Genomic DNA, 15723 nt, shown 5'->3' with positions numbered 1-15723 from the left:
GATGCATGAACACAATCTCATTCTCTCACGACCATACACTAAGAGAAGAAACTCCAAGTGCTTAAAATCGCTGGGAAAACGAGCGAAACTCTGGATTCCAGTGTGTTTGTGTGTATTAATGTGAATGTGTGTAAAACACTCAACCAAATGGTAAAGATTGATTAAACCAGGAAGATACAGTACAACTAAAAATAAATAAGCAGAGTCAACGGCCCTATACACTAACTACACTATAAGTTGCGTAAGGCCCAGTAAATTACGCAAGGCGCCAACTCCTTCTTGTGTTAAAGTGCATTTCAATGTTAACAACTGAAAATAGGGGAACTATCCTTCTAAACAAAAATACACAGTGAGAGTGGTGAATTCTGGAAACAGCAAACTGTGCTTCTTTTCTCTTCAATGTTGATGTCTGTAGCAGTGCATCACTCCCTGGTCTGACTGTCTTGCTAACGTAGCTAGGCAGTGCATCTCTTGGCCGTGTCTGTGTTGCTCGCCAATCATTTCCAGAGCTGTGTTCTATGTATGACTTTATTCCTAACAATCAGAGTGAAGTTCAACTACGAGGGGCATTCTAGTCAAAAATGGGACTTAATTGTGCACAAGAGAACGCAGTCATAGATGCAACACGGTTATGTAGTGGTTAGAACCGTCGCATCTTGCATCTCCAGGGTCCGGGTTCGATTCCCACTCTCTGTGTGCATGGAGTTTGCATGTTCCCCCTGTGCTCAGTGGGTTTTCTCCCCCAGTCCAAAGACATGCGTTCCAAAATTGCCTGTAGTGTGTGAGTGACTGTATGGGTGTGCGCCCTGAGATGGATTGGCACCCTGCCTCATGCTCTAAGTCTCCTGAGATAGGCTCCAGGCCCCCCACGACCAGGCTCCAGGACCCTGCGTCCCTGAATACAGGATAAAGCGGTATAGGCAATGAATGAGTGAGAACACAGGTATGAAAGTAAAAACTGTAATAATCAGCTTCTACATTGATGCACTTATCCCAACATGTCACTAGTCTTTGGATTCCATCAAAAATGGTTTTACTACTAAAAATTGTTTTAGTAGGCCAGAGCCATGATTGGACTGCCTGCTCCTTGTCTGAAATGCTGCCCTCACAGAAAATCCTTTAATGGCCCAAACATGTGGAAATTGCTTGGAGCGAGGTCAGGACTGTACAGGGGATATGGCAATAACTCCCGGCCGAGTTCCCATATTGTGCAAGTGATGTCTGTAAATGTTGTGCGTACAGTTCACACAGACAGATTCAGCTCTTTCCAGGATATTTTCAAGGATGTTCAGTGGCTCCTAGCCACCTCAGCCAGAATTGTCATTTATGGACATATGGGATGTCTGTACTCCTACGTAATTGCATTTGTGCATGGCTTTATTTTACCTAACCACATTGGTGCATAGCATTTGAAGTATTATTATGTGTAATTGCGTTAGTTGTCTTTCCTTTGAGACATTCCTAATAAAATAAAAGGTGTTTAAAATTAGTAGCGGAGCTGGTTTGTGATAAAAACATCACATCCACAAATGAGAAGAAGAGAGAAAGAGAGAGAGAGAGAGAGAGAGAGAGAGAGAGAGAGATTTTGCTATGTAAAAGGCTACCCTGAGGTTATACAGACCTTTTACTTTTGATACTTGAATATAAGTACTTCTGTCCTTTCCTCAACTACAGAAGCAAATGGAGGACTTATACAAATACTTGAGTAATATTTGCCTTAGCCAATCTCAACTTTTACTCAAGTACAGGGTTTGTGTGCTCTACGATGGTCATCTTACTGCAGCTAAGAAATTGCTTAAAATATCCTGTAAAATTCAATTTGAAAAAGAAAAAGAGAAGTCTTCAAAACATTTTAACAAGGCAATGATCATCCAGTCCCTCGGTCATGGTTTAGTATAATGGGCAAATGGGAAAAAAAATGAACTAACATTGATTTTTAATATTCGACTATTTCTCAGTAAATAATATATCACACGAGATGAAGTGCTGTTGTGCTGATTATGAGCATGGCTGAACACAGCCCTGCTGATATTGAGCACAACTGCATGACTTTGAATGTGACATTGCTTTTTTACAACAGTTCTACAAACACGTTTAATAGATTATGATATGTTTGTTTACTTAAGCCAGTTATTTTGCTCCAACACGTATCTATCCACACCTGGCAAAACTAACTAACAGCAACTGGTGGAGCTGGCAACCAATAATTAACACCTGACAATATCCTGTAGCCAAAAGGTAAGGAGTATAAATCATGGAGCTGATGGACAGTCCTGTAAATCTCTTACTCCCTCTACAGTAAGTCTGCTTTAGAATATCAGATAGGTTCCAGGCTGAATTTAAAAATCAGAAATGGTTTGTACTCCTCACTAATGTAGGGTGAACATTCCCTTGTCCCAATCATGTAGGGCCATTGATCAGGGGTTAAAGATTTTTGGGATTCACCCTTCTGTCAGTTATGATTTGATTTGGAATTACTTAAAAGAAATTATTACAAAGTCAGTTATTTTTAAAATGACAATGTTATCAGATGTGTTTTTTTGCTGAATGTTGTTCCATGACTTGTAAATGTGGGTTATGTCAGGAAGCTGCACTCCTCTAAGTACTGCAGACCGTATTAACCTACTCTTGCCCATGCTCTGAGTGTAATTAGCAGTTATTGGAACACCTGACTAACTTTTGTATAATAACCATCAAATATTCTGTATTCTACAGTGTTTTACATTTGAAAATATAAAAAGGAAAAAACTTTCCTGAGGGAGCTGCCAAAAGAAAAATAGTACGGTTAATTATAATTTACGGGTGGGTACAGTAGATAAATGAAATAAACAGGCAAAAGCATTTGTAAACTGCAGCTTAGAAAAAAATAACTGCTTTGCGCTTGAACGTGTTTATACGTGTGTTTACAAAATGAAACTTGAACTATCTAGCAGCAACCTCTGTGGGAAGAATCCCAGAATGAAAACATAAACCCTTTTTAAATAGTAAATTTACAGTGTATTGAGAGTACTGTGGTGACAAATGTGATTGTGTGGCAATAGGAAATGGTTTACATGGCTTAAAGATCAGGTAGGAGGGCCCCTTTATCAGATTTTGAAGAGGGCCCAGCCCTGTGAAAAGAGACATGTCAACTTTCAATTGTAACATCTTTTACCTGTTTCTAAGACATCTTCATCATTGCCTTACACAAACTCACTAGAAAAGCTACATAATTTTCTCTTGCTGTCAATACTCACTCTCACTTTAATCCTCATGGAGGCTGTTAAAAATACTTGAAATCTAAATTGTAATAAAAAAAAAAAATTCACAGCTATATTTAGGTGTGGATTCAAAAGCAAAACCTTGTGTTTGCAGGACTCAAAATTAGACTTGGAATTACAAAACTTTTATTTCATTAATACCATAACAATTTCTCAGGGTTTATTGTAATTAAAGGAAACCTGTTATAATTTACATTAAAAGCATCTATAAACAGTTATTTCCTAACCAGCCTCTATACTAAAAAACTGTAGTTTCACATCACCATTAAACTGTAAAGCATTCATTTCTGTCCAAAAGTATGTACACACATAAACAATCAGGGTTCTGATTGGTCAGAAGGTGTTGGTTAAATGAGTTAAAGTTTTATTTCCAACTGTTAAAATGTGCTTACACTAACAGAGACTCCTACCAGAAATTATACATATATGGCCACATATATGTGGCAGTTTTTAATCTGTTTTTGTGAGGCATCCCCTGCAAAGTGTGTTGAAACAAGCTGTTGCCATAAAATAAGATCACTAACATCAGAATCAGTGCATTAATAGGAACCTGTAATATATGCAGTTACATTACTATCAGAGCAGCTTTTATAGAAAATCAATCCACAATTTTGGACCAACATTTAACGTGCATAATGCAGGTATAATGCATAATATATGCATTATTTATTTTTATTATAATATATGGAAAAAGATTAGGGGAAAAAAATATATATAAAGATTAAATCTTATGTAACGCATAAGGCTTAGTTTAATGGTGATGTGGTGTTAAATATATATTATACTGTATATTCACAGATTAAAAGGATGTCAGCTAATTTTCATTATTGCATATGCATTATGGATATTTCTTTGGTAACCCATACAGTACATTAACAGTTAGGACAGCTGACCTAAGTGTACATAGTCATTTGGACATTAAGTTGGACCGAGTTGTGGCTCCAGAGGGCAGGGGAAAGTGCAGAAAGCATACTGTATTTCAATGCTTCAGAACTGAAGTGTTCAGTGTTCTTGATATTTTTTGCAGCGCATTGTTTTTGGTCTTTTTGGACATGCAGATCACTGTCATTTTGTGCTGCCTGCTTTTTGACATACAGAATCCAGTATTGGTGGCACAATACTGTTACCTTTGCACCTCGGAGGTCTGGGTTCGGTTCCCGCCTCTGTGTGCAGGGAGTTTGCATGTTTTCACCGTGCTTAGTGAATTCCTCCAGGTAATTCAATTTCCTCTGACAATCCAAAGACATGCAGGTTAGGTAAATTTGTATTCCCAATTGGCCAGTAGTATGTGAATGGTGTCCACAGTTGTAAAATTGAAATAAATACAATGGTAATCACCGTTTGCCTTCATGGTCTCTAACTGGACTACAGGGTTTGCTAAATGGATGGTATGTGGTATTGCATGCATCATAGTATTTATACTCATAACCCCTCTTGCAAAGATTTGCATTTTATTAAAATTAACATGTTTAGCATAAACCAATATTCTTGCAATGTTTTTCAGCTTCAAGTTTTTGCACCTCAGCCATCATGGGTATATGGAAATAAGAGTCCCAAAACCCTACCCAATCAAGCTGTTGTCACAAAGCACCAAATCAGATTTTACCATCACCAGCTTTCTAATTATCCAACACCTGCTTTTTGTGGCTACTGGTTCCTACACCATATTCTATTTTGCAAAATCAGACCAAGATGATTTCTTTTTGCCATTTGTTACAATTTATTTTGTAATCATCTTGGTGTATCAGCCAGCCAGTATATTGAGGATTGTGTTTGTGTGATGAATTAGACATACATGACACCAATCTGAAGGTCATAAGATTACATTATTTGGTACCTACATTAGCCTTGCAGTTCTTGTACCAAACTAAAGAAAAAACTTACAAGATCTATAAATCTCTTTTAAAAAATTGGTTTAATATTAGTTATTTTCAAAGGTCTTGACAAATGAAAACCTAAACAATGTAAACAAAATTTGCTTCAGATATTAGCTTATTTATAGAAGCCACCTTGTCCCTTCAAGACAGCTTTGTACAATACTGGCAGTCAAGTGTTAAACCCATATGAGAACTCCTTCAGGACTCTTGGAAATCATTCCAGGTAACTACCTCATGGAGCAGGCTGGTAGAATGCCAAGTTTGCAAAGCTGTCACAAATAACATTTAAAAATCCAAGAATATAAAATATTTTTCTTTACTTTTACTGTTTTCGTTTACTACATAATTGCATGTGTTATTTAATAGTTTTCACATCTTCACTGTTGCAATACAAAAAAAATATATATATAAAATAAAAAAATAAAGGAAAAACCTTTGAATGAGTCTTGAATAAGTACCTAGTGTGAATTTTGGATGTTTTTTGCAAAAAGCGCTCCACTTTCCACAGTTCTGGCACAAAGAATAAATCAGCCTGAAATTGTGTTTCTGTTTAGTTAGGTATACAATTCAGTATTGGTAATACAGTGGTACCTGGGTATACAAATGCCTTGCCTTGGAAATTTTCTCAATAAGAACTAAATTTTGCAAGAAATTTTCCTCATGGAGGCACAATGAAGAAAAAATAGATACTGTTCCAATGGTAAGTAATTCAGCTTTTATGTATTCTTAAAGAGACAGAAGGATTTACAGTCTTGTGCAATGCTGAGAAAATAAAAGGGGGACTGTTCATATGCATATAAACAACAATGGAGCGTTGCCTTTAAAAGGAGCCGGAATCATAAATTAAGGTCTACTTATTTAATTTTTTTCTTAATTTACATCTCTTTTCTTAATGTTTTATATAAAAAATATACAGTATAATTATAATCTTAAAAATTGGTAATATTTTTTTGTTGTTTGAGTTCTTATGGGAAAATGCATTTTGCAATATGAACTCTTGCCATAAGAACTCTCCTCCAGAACGGATTAAATCGAATGCTGCAGTACCACTGTGTGTTGGTAAAAAAGAAAAAACATGCAAAAAAAAAATCATGCAAACCCATGCTTTGATTGATTTTGTGAGGAGTCACCAGATAGTAATGGCAGCAAATTTTAACAAGAAAAAAAAATGTTGAGTTTTGATGCACATAAATTGCTTTTGCAGTTACAAAGATTGTTGAAGATCATGAGAAACATTACGAATAATCCAAATAGTTTATAGCATCGTCAGCTACCTCCACTACCTGTTTCTGTTTTACCTTACATTGTGATAGCTCCCTATCATAGTACAGGTATATACTGTGTAAAATCCATTTATGCATCAACAATATAAGTGGCCTCCTAAGGGTTATGAAATAAGAGGCGTACTGTAGCAAACAGAACCTCAAGGGAAATGCAACAGCTTTCCACAGACAGTGCATTTCCATTTTATAGCTTTTGTACACAAATCACTCATGAATCTTTTACGGGTTCTAACAGCATTTTTCTGCTTAAGTTTCTTTACATTTTCTTAATAATATGGGTGTAACTGCATCATGTCTAATAAAATTAAGCAAAACTAGTGCAATTGATATCAGCAGGAGCAAGGGGGAAAAGAGATGAATTGGTTAGGGAGTGAAACAGAAGGTTGCGCTACAAACTGTCTCCACCACAGTATATAGTGTCCTATATACTGTGGCTTTTTAAAGTACTGCATATAAAAGGGTATTACACTGGTGGTGGACATTTGCAACAACATAAATAAGGAATCATAATATTTATAACTGTAAAGAAAAATAAAATTTTATGTAAGATAACAAAATAACAGGTTAATAAACTAAAATTTTCTCATCCTATTTCAAGATGCACATAATATTATACTCATAAAGTGACTTTTCTTTTCTCTATTTTTAAAAGCTAGCCACAAAAACGGCTCTGACCTTTTCTTATTATTATATTTTCAATTCAGTAAGCATCAGGATTACCCACCCCCAATTAAGAGTCAAGGTTAAGAGTGGTTATATATCATTCCAAACGATAAATTAGGAATTAAAAGAAGGAAATATACCTGGGAAAGTATGCAATATAGCAGGTATTCAGAGTACAGTATACATAGACACTAAAAAATGCTGGGTTGTTTTTCTACCCAAATGCTGGGTTGCCTCTGTCGGGTTCTTTTTTTTTATGGGTTATTTACAGAGAGTTGGGTAGTTTTTGTATAACCCAGCTGCTGGGTTGAAGTTTGCTTGGCCTCTCCCTCAAAGTTCAACGGTGTATTCAACGGCCGTCAGCTTCATGTATTCTCTTTTGAGCTCCCACACCGCTGATGACGGTTCATCCTCCTTGTGCATTTAAGGGAAAATGACGTTAAATACAAGGTCTGTATACACATGTTCACTCACCTAAGTCACATATGACAAAAAAATTATCACTATATGTAAGATTTATTACTGTTACTGTACCATGTTAATGTTACACTCAAACTTTCAGGCTGGTCTGAGGTATAATAATTTAGCTGACAATAGCTGCTAGTTAGCCAAAGAACCCCACCTGTGTCTGAAAAAAACGGCTAAGATGTCTGAGCTTTTTTTCTTTCTTTGTAGAATGTTTGCAGGGTGTACGAAGATGGTGAAGTAATTAATGAACGCTAAACTGTTAACTGTAGTGCTAACATGACGCAGGCATTTAGTTAGCTTGCTAGCGTTAGAAACCACATTAAGGTGCAGGTCTTTTTCACCCTGAGGCGATCGCACACTGCCGCAAACACCTCCGCCTCGAAATTTTGCTGTGTAACTGCTCCGGGGCACCGAATTGGCTGAATACCTCGTCCACCAGCACTCGAGTTGTGGTGGAAGTGCTCTGATCAGATAGGTGCCCCCACCCGAAAGTTCTGCAGTGGTGCCCGCGAGCGCTGGGTGGAGCCCTTCTTTGCCATGCAGAGGTCCCATCGTTGGACAAAAAGTTCACTGTCGGTATGACAGCCCAGCCAGTAGAACTAAGCGCGCAAATGCCGCAGAGTTTTAGTCACCCCGAAGTGTCTCGAACCAGAATGTCCATGCACCAAACCCAGTACACATGTCCGCAAAGCCCTTGGTACCAGCAGCTGAAAGCATTTGCCCGCGCCGCACGGCCGTTCCCAGCGGCGGTAAAGTAACCCTTTGTGCAACGCTAGGTGAGTAAACTGGGAGTGAAGAGCTTTTACCTCTAGCTCTAGATGAGCAACTGCGGTGTAATCCTTCTTCTGCTTGGCAATGAGTTGATCATGGTCTAGCTGTGGCACAGGCGAAACAACTACGGTTGGTGCTCTAGGCGACACAGTAATTTGGCTGCACACCGACTCAGACGGCTGATCACCGCTGGAGGGCCCGGAGGACTGCGCAGGGGGAAGGTTCTGGACCGATGGTTTCGGGGATTGGTCTACATCGTTTTTTTTTTTCATTAGCCCGTGCAGCGGGCTTGCGATCGTGGCAAAGTCTTTCACGAACCGGTGGTAATAAGAGGCTAAACCGAGGAAGGTGCGTAGCTGAGACACATCTATTGGTTCGGGCCAACTTTGTACCGCAGCAATTTGGCTGGATCAGTAGCAATTCCTTTAGCACTAATTATATCACCCAGAAAAGCGGTCTCTTGCCGCACCAGCTGGCACTTTTTGGGGTTAAGCCGCAAATTCACCCACCGGATAGCCAGAAATACCTCTCGTAGGTTAGCTAGTGCGCCCTTAAACTCTTTCCCGTGCACCAGTAAATCGTCCAGGTAGACTACACAACGGTTGTGAGGGATATCTGCAAGCACTTTCTCCATCAACCGTTCAAAAGTAGTTGATGCGATACGTAGGCCCAATGGCATGCGACGAAATTGCCATACGTAGCCCTAGCCAGATCGAGAACGCAGTTTTAGGTCGTGCTTCTGGGACGAGCTTTACTTGCCAGTACCCGCTACGCAGATCCAATGAGCTAAACCAAGCCGAGCCTGCAACATGTTCCAGCGCATCATTTATCCGCGACAACAGATAATCGACACAAAACCGCCAAGAATCGTCCTTTTACGCATGAGCAAACCCAGTAAAGACCACGATCCAGACGCTGTCTCAATGACGCCCGAGTCGGCAATTTCACATAGCTTCCACGAGCGCCCGTAGTAAGATGTTGTCCAGAACACAGGCCACATAGACTCCAGCGCGATTTCCTAAACGTCCAGAATGGAAATTGAATCCACAAGTTGGGGGAACAAAGATGGCTGTGGGAGGCAGCTTCCCCTCGGCGCCCGGAACTAGTTAAACGGCTGCTGGGGTATGCTGTTCTCAGGCCTGAGAACATTACAACGGTAGTCCTGTGGTCCCGGGCCTCGGCGTCGCCGCCCAACCTCGGAGGCTTGTACGTTGCCTAACCGTGACGGGTAGCCCTGTCCCCGGCTAGGTTCACCTACCAAGCGCCACCGAGCTGCGGGAGGTCGCTCGGCTCTTTCACGTGATGTTCCGCCATTATGGGTTCAGCGCACTCCGCCTCGAACCAACCCACAAAGTCGACGGCTAGCTCTACCTGCGCGAGAAATGCGTAGGGTTTGCCTGCGCCGTCATAAGAGGGAAGGTGTAAGTGCAGCTTGCCTTGCCGGCTGACAGCCCAAGAAGCTGTAGCTTGCTAGAGATTTTCATCTCGCTGCTCCGCTTCGGTCGCTCTCCTTTGCTAGTGCTAGCTCCATCAGGAGGATGCTCTTTCTCCTTGCGAAGTTGCTCTGCCACTCGGCAGCCTACTTGGATCTTCTGTAGGTCCTCGATAGTGCGCTCAAACTCGTTATTCTCCATCCCACTTCTAACACCAATGTAGCGTTTTTACCGCTAGAAGGATCTTGGAGAGATAAGTTGGCTTGATTGCTGCCCAATGCAAATGGCTGGGAGTACTTTATTTCATCGTGCAGTCACACATACAGCATGGGAAACACATTCACTTAAGAACCACACCATTTAGCCTTAAGCATGAACTAGAGCACGGTTCGCACGAGATAACACACCTGCTCAACACACAAACATGGCCGAAGCCACCAACCTAAATAAACTTCCACAACAGGGTAAACACATAGCAACCCCTCCCGCAAGGCATGATGGTCATCAGCCACCGCCCCGCCTACGCCACAATATTAAGGAGCTTTATCCTAAAAGCCATGCTTATTTTGCTGTTTTATTTTTGGTAGTAGCTGTCTCCATGTTTTTGTTTTAGGTTACCTATACCCTAGCTTTGTAATTTTTTATTTAGTATAATTTCTATTACACACTAAATTAATAGTCTTATTCAGTTTAATCTTTGCTATTCAACAAAAGTTTTATTTTGTTTCATTTCTTTCTTTTTAAGGATGGAACCAACATGGTGGAATACCTCTAGCAGGCTGAAGTGTCATGGCCGTACCCCTACATTCTGACGTTGGGAGATGATGACCAGAGCTGCTCTCAGGCATTCGTCATTCTGGTGGAACAGGCTCTGGAGCAATACATACTACTTGGGGCGGTTTATGTGTGCTTCAAGGCATTTTATATTTTTGACATTAACTATCCAAAGTAGTGTGCTCCTGTAGAGAACTTTCTGTAATGTTGCTATAAAATAGCTAGGCTTACTTGAAAAGTCATAGACAGTGTTTGTAGTTAAAACAGGACCAGGGCTGGATAGTTTTGTTCTTCACAAAAGATTTCTGAAGTCACAGCGAGATCCTGCTCTGTAGAAGCTGCCTCAGCCTATGTGTATTATTACTCCATTCTGCCCTTGTGAGTAATAGTATAGTAATGATGTCGCTGTTTATTATCTGTTCTTGTGCTTTTAAAAAATAAATGTTTTTTTCTATGAACATTTAATAGGATGTTGTTTATTGCATGTATGTATGGTTTGCAAAACTTGGAGTTTTTTTTGTAATAGACCAGTATATCAATGTCATTTAACTGTTTAATAGACATGGGTAGTTTTTTTTTACAGATTCACTTTTAAACATGAAAATAATAATAATCTATTTGTGAGGTAAAATTAACCCAACATTCCAGTTAAAATGAACCAACACCTGGGTAGAGCATTTGACCAATTTATGTGGTAGAATTAACCCAGCTTTATAGTTAAATATGACCCAGCCTTTAGGTTAAATATTTAACCCATCTTGCTGGGTTAAACAAATAACCCATTTTCCTAGGTTAAATTAACCCAGCATGTAGTTAGTCCAATATTTACCCAGCAGCTGGGTTAAAAACAACCCAAACTGGGTTGTTTTTAACCCAGTATTTTTTAGGGTGTACTGATATAATATGTGATATACTTGGTAGGGGTTTCAGTGGAAAGACCAGAGGTGATGTCCACTGAGCCACCTACCCAACTCATATTTCTCAGTGAGGCCTTCCCAGTCCAGTCCCATCCCTCATTCACAAACTAGAATCAGGGAACCAGTGTGGTTAATTGACCCACAGGGTGACATGTAAAATGTGACGTGCAGGGATAGAAAACCGATCAGGAAAATGTTAGCATTATTCTTAACTTTAATTATCTTTTTTGTCCACTCTGTGCTACCCCTGGCAAGATGCTGCCCTGGGTGACTGCCCATGTTGCCCATATCTACATTTCCCTCTGTTGCATACAAATGACATAATATTCTATTTCACACACTGTATTGTGAATGTTAAACGATGCATACCTGTAATTTACTACTGCTGGAGTGACTGCAATGGCAGTAATGGAGTCTGAACATTCTTTTTTCAAGTCATCTGAATGCATTTTGTTCACTCAAGACAACCACGAAGCTGGTAGTTTTGCTTCACTGGTCACATGACAGAAATAAGTGATTCGACTAGCTATTCATACAGAATAAACACATGTATCTTTCAGACTATACATGCAACCACAGTCATGCAAAAGACTTCTGATTTGACACTCGTTGATAAGATATTGGATAATGGACAACATACACAAGGAGGGAAGCCACAGAAGGTAATTTCTGAAAGAGTTGGTTCTTTGCAGAGTGCTGTATCATATATGCTGTAGCATATTCCTATAATTTTGACTGGAAGGGAAAAATGTAATAGGAAAAGATGCATAAGCAACAGTAATGACTACAGCCTTAAGAAGATTGTGGAGTGAGGCTGGAATCAGTGCATCAAGAGCCAACATACACATATATTAAGATTTCAACTCTTACACAAAAAAATATATAAACTTCTCATGTGACTAATCATTGCACATAATCACATAATTATGCAAATTTTTCAGATGCAAGGCAAGTGTAACTAACATAATTTATTCGATTTCAGGTCATTTTTACATGATTCATTTTTCTCCTATGTAATTCTTTTTTTTACACATTATTTATTTTACAAAAGTCATTTATCTTCATACACTATGTAATTTTTATGTAATTTGAACACCTAAAAAGGTACTTTTATTTTACACATTTTTTAAATGTGACACACACACACACACATATATAAGTGTGATTTACATATAAATCTTTTTAGGTGGGAGTTTTTGTATACTTGATTTCTTTTATGTGTGATTTTGCACTATTATTTTTTATGTATTAAGTAATGTTTTTATTTATGGCTTTTCTGTCTGTGCTAGCTAGCTCAATCATTAGCCTATTAATCATTTTCACCAAATAGGTTGCCTAGCAACAGGGTTCTCATGACTTTAACCACTTGGCAACGCAAACGAAAAAAGTACCAATGGCACATTTATATTGCACTTGCAGGTCACATTCTGAGACCTGTAGCACTACTTAGAAAAATAATGATTGTGTGTATGTATGTTACAGAGCCACAGTAGACAAAGGTTTGTTGTTCAGCACAGCGAGACCCAGTGATACTCAGCTGTGGGACATCACCTTAGATCCTGGCAATGCAGGTGAGATCCAAACTGTGCTTGTGACCTGCCAGAGGAAGAGCACTATCACTGCAAAAAGGCAAGATTTTACTCCACTTTAGTTTGTTTTCACACTTTTCATTTACGGCTTTTTCTGCCAAAATCAGGTGACTGGTGCCAAACCTCTTCATCAGATTTTTAGACTTAAAAAGACTTTTTTATTAGAAATTATATTATTATATTTTACATCAGTTATTGTTGTAGATTGCATTTTAATTTCATTTTTAGGTTTAAGTTTAATTTTAATAGTTAATCACTTGATAGGATTTATTTTAGGGCTGCAAAATCTTGTGATCTTGATTCATATGTCACTGCCTGCTTGGGTTCAGACTCTGTTATCTCGGTTCTTTAGAATTCACACTAAACAGCTGTGCAGCACACTAAAAACCTGTCATTGGTTGTTGTACCACATGACCTCAGGCACACACACAAAGTCTACAGAAGAAAAGTGGAAGAACCAACAACATCGTCTAGTGAGAAAGAGGAAACTTGTCCTAATCAAATCTTTCATATTACTGCATGTACAGTACTAAATGCTAAAATCCAAACCACTAAATCAGTGGTGACTTCCTTATGAGCTCATTATGCTTGTTATGCTCATTGTGCCAATGACTCACTTGTTTATAAGATTCACAGGAATATTTAGACTCTTAATTACCGAGTGCAATTAACAGCATTACTGAACTATGAATATTGAATACTGATCAGTAAGAGCTTTACATGCTCTATTTCTCTTAACTTTTCAGAAATGTGAGTCAGATCCCACAAAAATGAGTCTGAAGCACACTGCCATAAGGCTTAAAATTAAATCATAAACTTGTCTTGAAAGATGTCTTTAGTTTTTTCAGTGGCATGAAAGAAAAAGATAATTCATTCAACAAATTTTGTTTAAATTAACTGAAGAAATTTACAAGTTCTGTATTAGAAATATTTTTTCCACCAGCAGGAATTACAGGGAGATGATGCATGTCTGTGTTAATAATAATTATGGGTCAAAGGGAGCTCAAACAGTTGAGGCTCTGGGTTGCTGAATAGGTTGGGGTTCGATGAAGCCCAAGAAAATAAAAATAGAGTGCTGTGTTGTATTATGTTCACATGAATTAGTTAAAGATTTATCTGTAAGAGAATATGCAGATAAAGAGAGCTGGCAGTTCATTTCAGCAGCGAAACAAGTCCGATTTTTACGCCATAATAATAACAGACTCTGTATTAGTGGTTCAAGTGACACTAGTGACTTTGTAAGCAGCATAAATGGCATGAATAGATCTCTCCTTGATTTTAAGAAGCCTGCCACCATAAGAGTGTTCTTATCCAGTTGTGTGAACTGAGAAATAGCCTGTAAAAACAGAATAAAGGGATAAAAAAAGAAAAATGTTCCACATGTTTGCTGAAGCTTGGTAATACATGTTATTGGACCAGCTGTTGGTGAAACCTGTTCTCTCCATGGCAGCTCAGTCTGTGAGTTCTACAGTAAATGAAAACTAAGTGCTGGGGTAAATAAATTAAGTTCTATATACAAATATAAAGCACACATTGTATTGTCATAGACAGCATAGTTTAATGTATCACAAATATACAATACTGTCTCATTGACCTGTTATCACTTAAAGAAATATCTCCAAATTTATTCTGATCGATGTTAATGTCTTTATTTAGGGTGATATGAGCATCCTAGGTGAGGACTGTTTCAATTATTGTTTAGACTCTGTAAAGCTGTTTTGGAGTATAATAACCATTATATAAACTCATTATATAAATAATACTAAATTGAATTGAATTGAATTGAATTACTGTTACCAGCCCAAGGTTATTTTCCCATAGCTATACTTGCCCTAGTGTTTTATTTCTTTTATACATCATTGATTTACATTTGTTAACAATGTAACTATAAACAGATAAAACTATGATTCATATACATTTTAACCAATGCACACTGTAAACTGTTTCATACTATAAAATATGATTTATATATAGATCATAGTTTTATTAAGAAAGTAAAAATGGTGTCAAATTTAAGGTGCATTAAAGAGGTAGAAATGCTGTCAAATACAGTAATATGAATGAAAAAATACTGATTCAATGTACACATGCATGATGATTATATATATACATGTGAAAACAAAACTGTACATACAGTAAGGTGCACCAGAAATATATAACCAGCAAATACTAGTAAAAGAGATTGTCACAGGTCGTACTGTAGCTGCAGGGGTGGATCCAAGTGCAGATGAAGAGCAAGAAGCGTTCCCTTGATGTTAACTGTGTTATAAAGCGACATAAGGCAGACATGACAGCTCGTTTAGAAGCTTGGTTGGTGTGTCTGATCACAGCAGGGCTTGAGCTCCACGATTAGAGCCAGCATGTGTATCTTAAGCTCGTGCACCAAGTACTGGAGACTGCATCCATGGCGGCGAGACTTAAAAAGTCGCTAAATTGTAAATGGGACATTTCAGTGTAGGAGAGGGGAGCGATTTATTGGGAGTGACTTATGGGCATACTCAGTCCAGGAGAGAAATTGGCTCCAAAAAGCTGCATGCACCTCAGTGACTTCTCCAGTTCCTGGTTCATCCACTCAGTTTGGCCATTGTTTTGAGGGTGGAAACCAGACAAGAGGCTAGGTTATGTAGCTCTTATAAGACCACAGAAGGCATTCCAGAATTGTGCTGAGAACTGGGAGCCTCTATCCAA

The 15723-nt window shown here is 38.6% G+C and overlaps 1 protein-coding gene across 1 annotated transcript in view; it reads left to right on the top strand.

Annotated features, from left to right (window-relative positions):
• Positions 1–15723, top strand: part of si:dkey-1d7.3 (transmembrane protein 132D) — a 57807-nt gene that overhangs the window by 29279 nt on the left and 12805 nt on the right. The window contains exon 7 of the mRNA XM_053478809.1: positions 12929–13075. Within this exon, the coding sequence (XP_053334784.1) occupies positions 12929–13075 (147 nt within the window). The remainder of the gene's footprint in view (positions 1–12928; positions 13076–15723) is intronic.

The sequence above is a fragment of the Clarias gariepinus genome, chromosome 19 (genome assembly GCF_024256425.1).
Source record: "Clarias gariepinus isolate MV-2021 ecotype Netherlands chromosome 19, CGAR_prim_01v2, whole genome shotgun sequence".
In the NCBI taxonomy this organism is placed as follows: Eukaryota; Metazoa; Chordata; class Actinopteri; order Siluriformes; family Clariidae; genus Clarias; species Clarias gariepinus.
The sequence above is the reverse complement of the archived record's forward strand: the minus strand, read 5'-3'. Positions and strand labels throughout refer to the sequence as shown.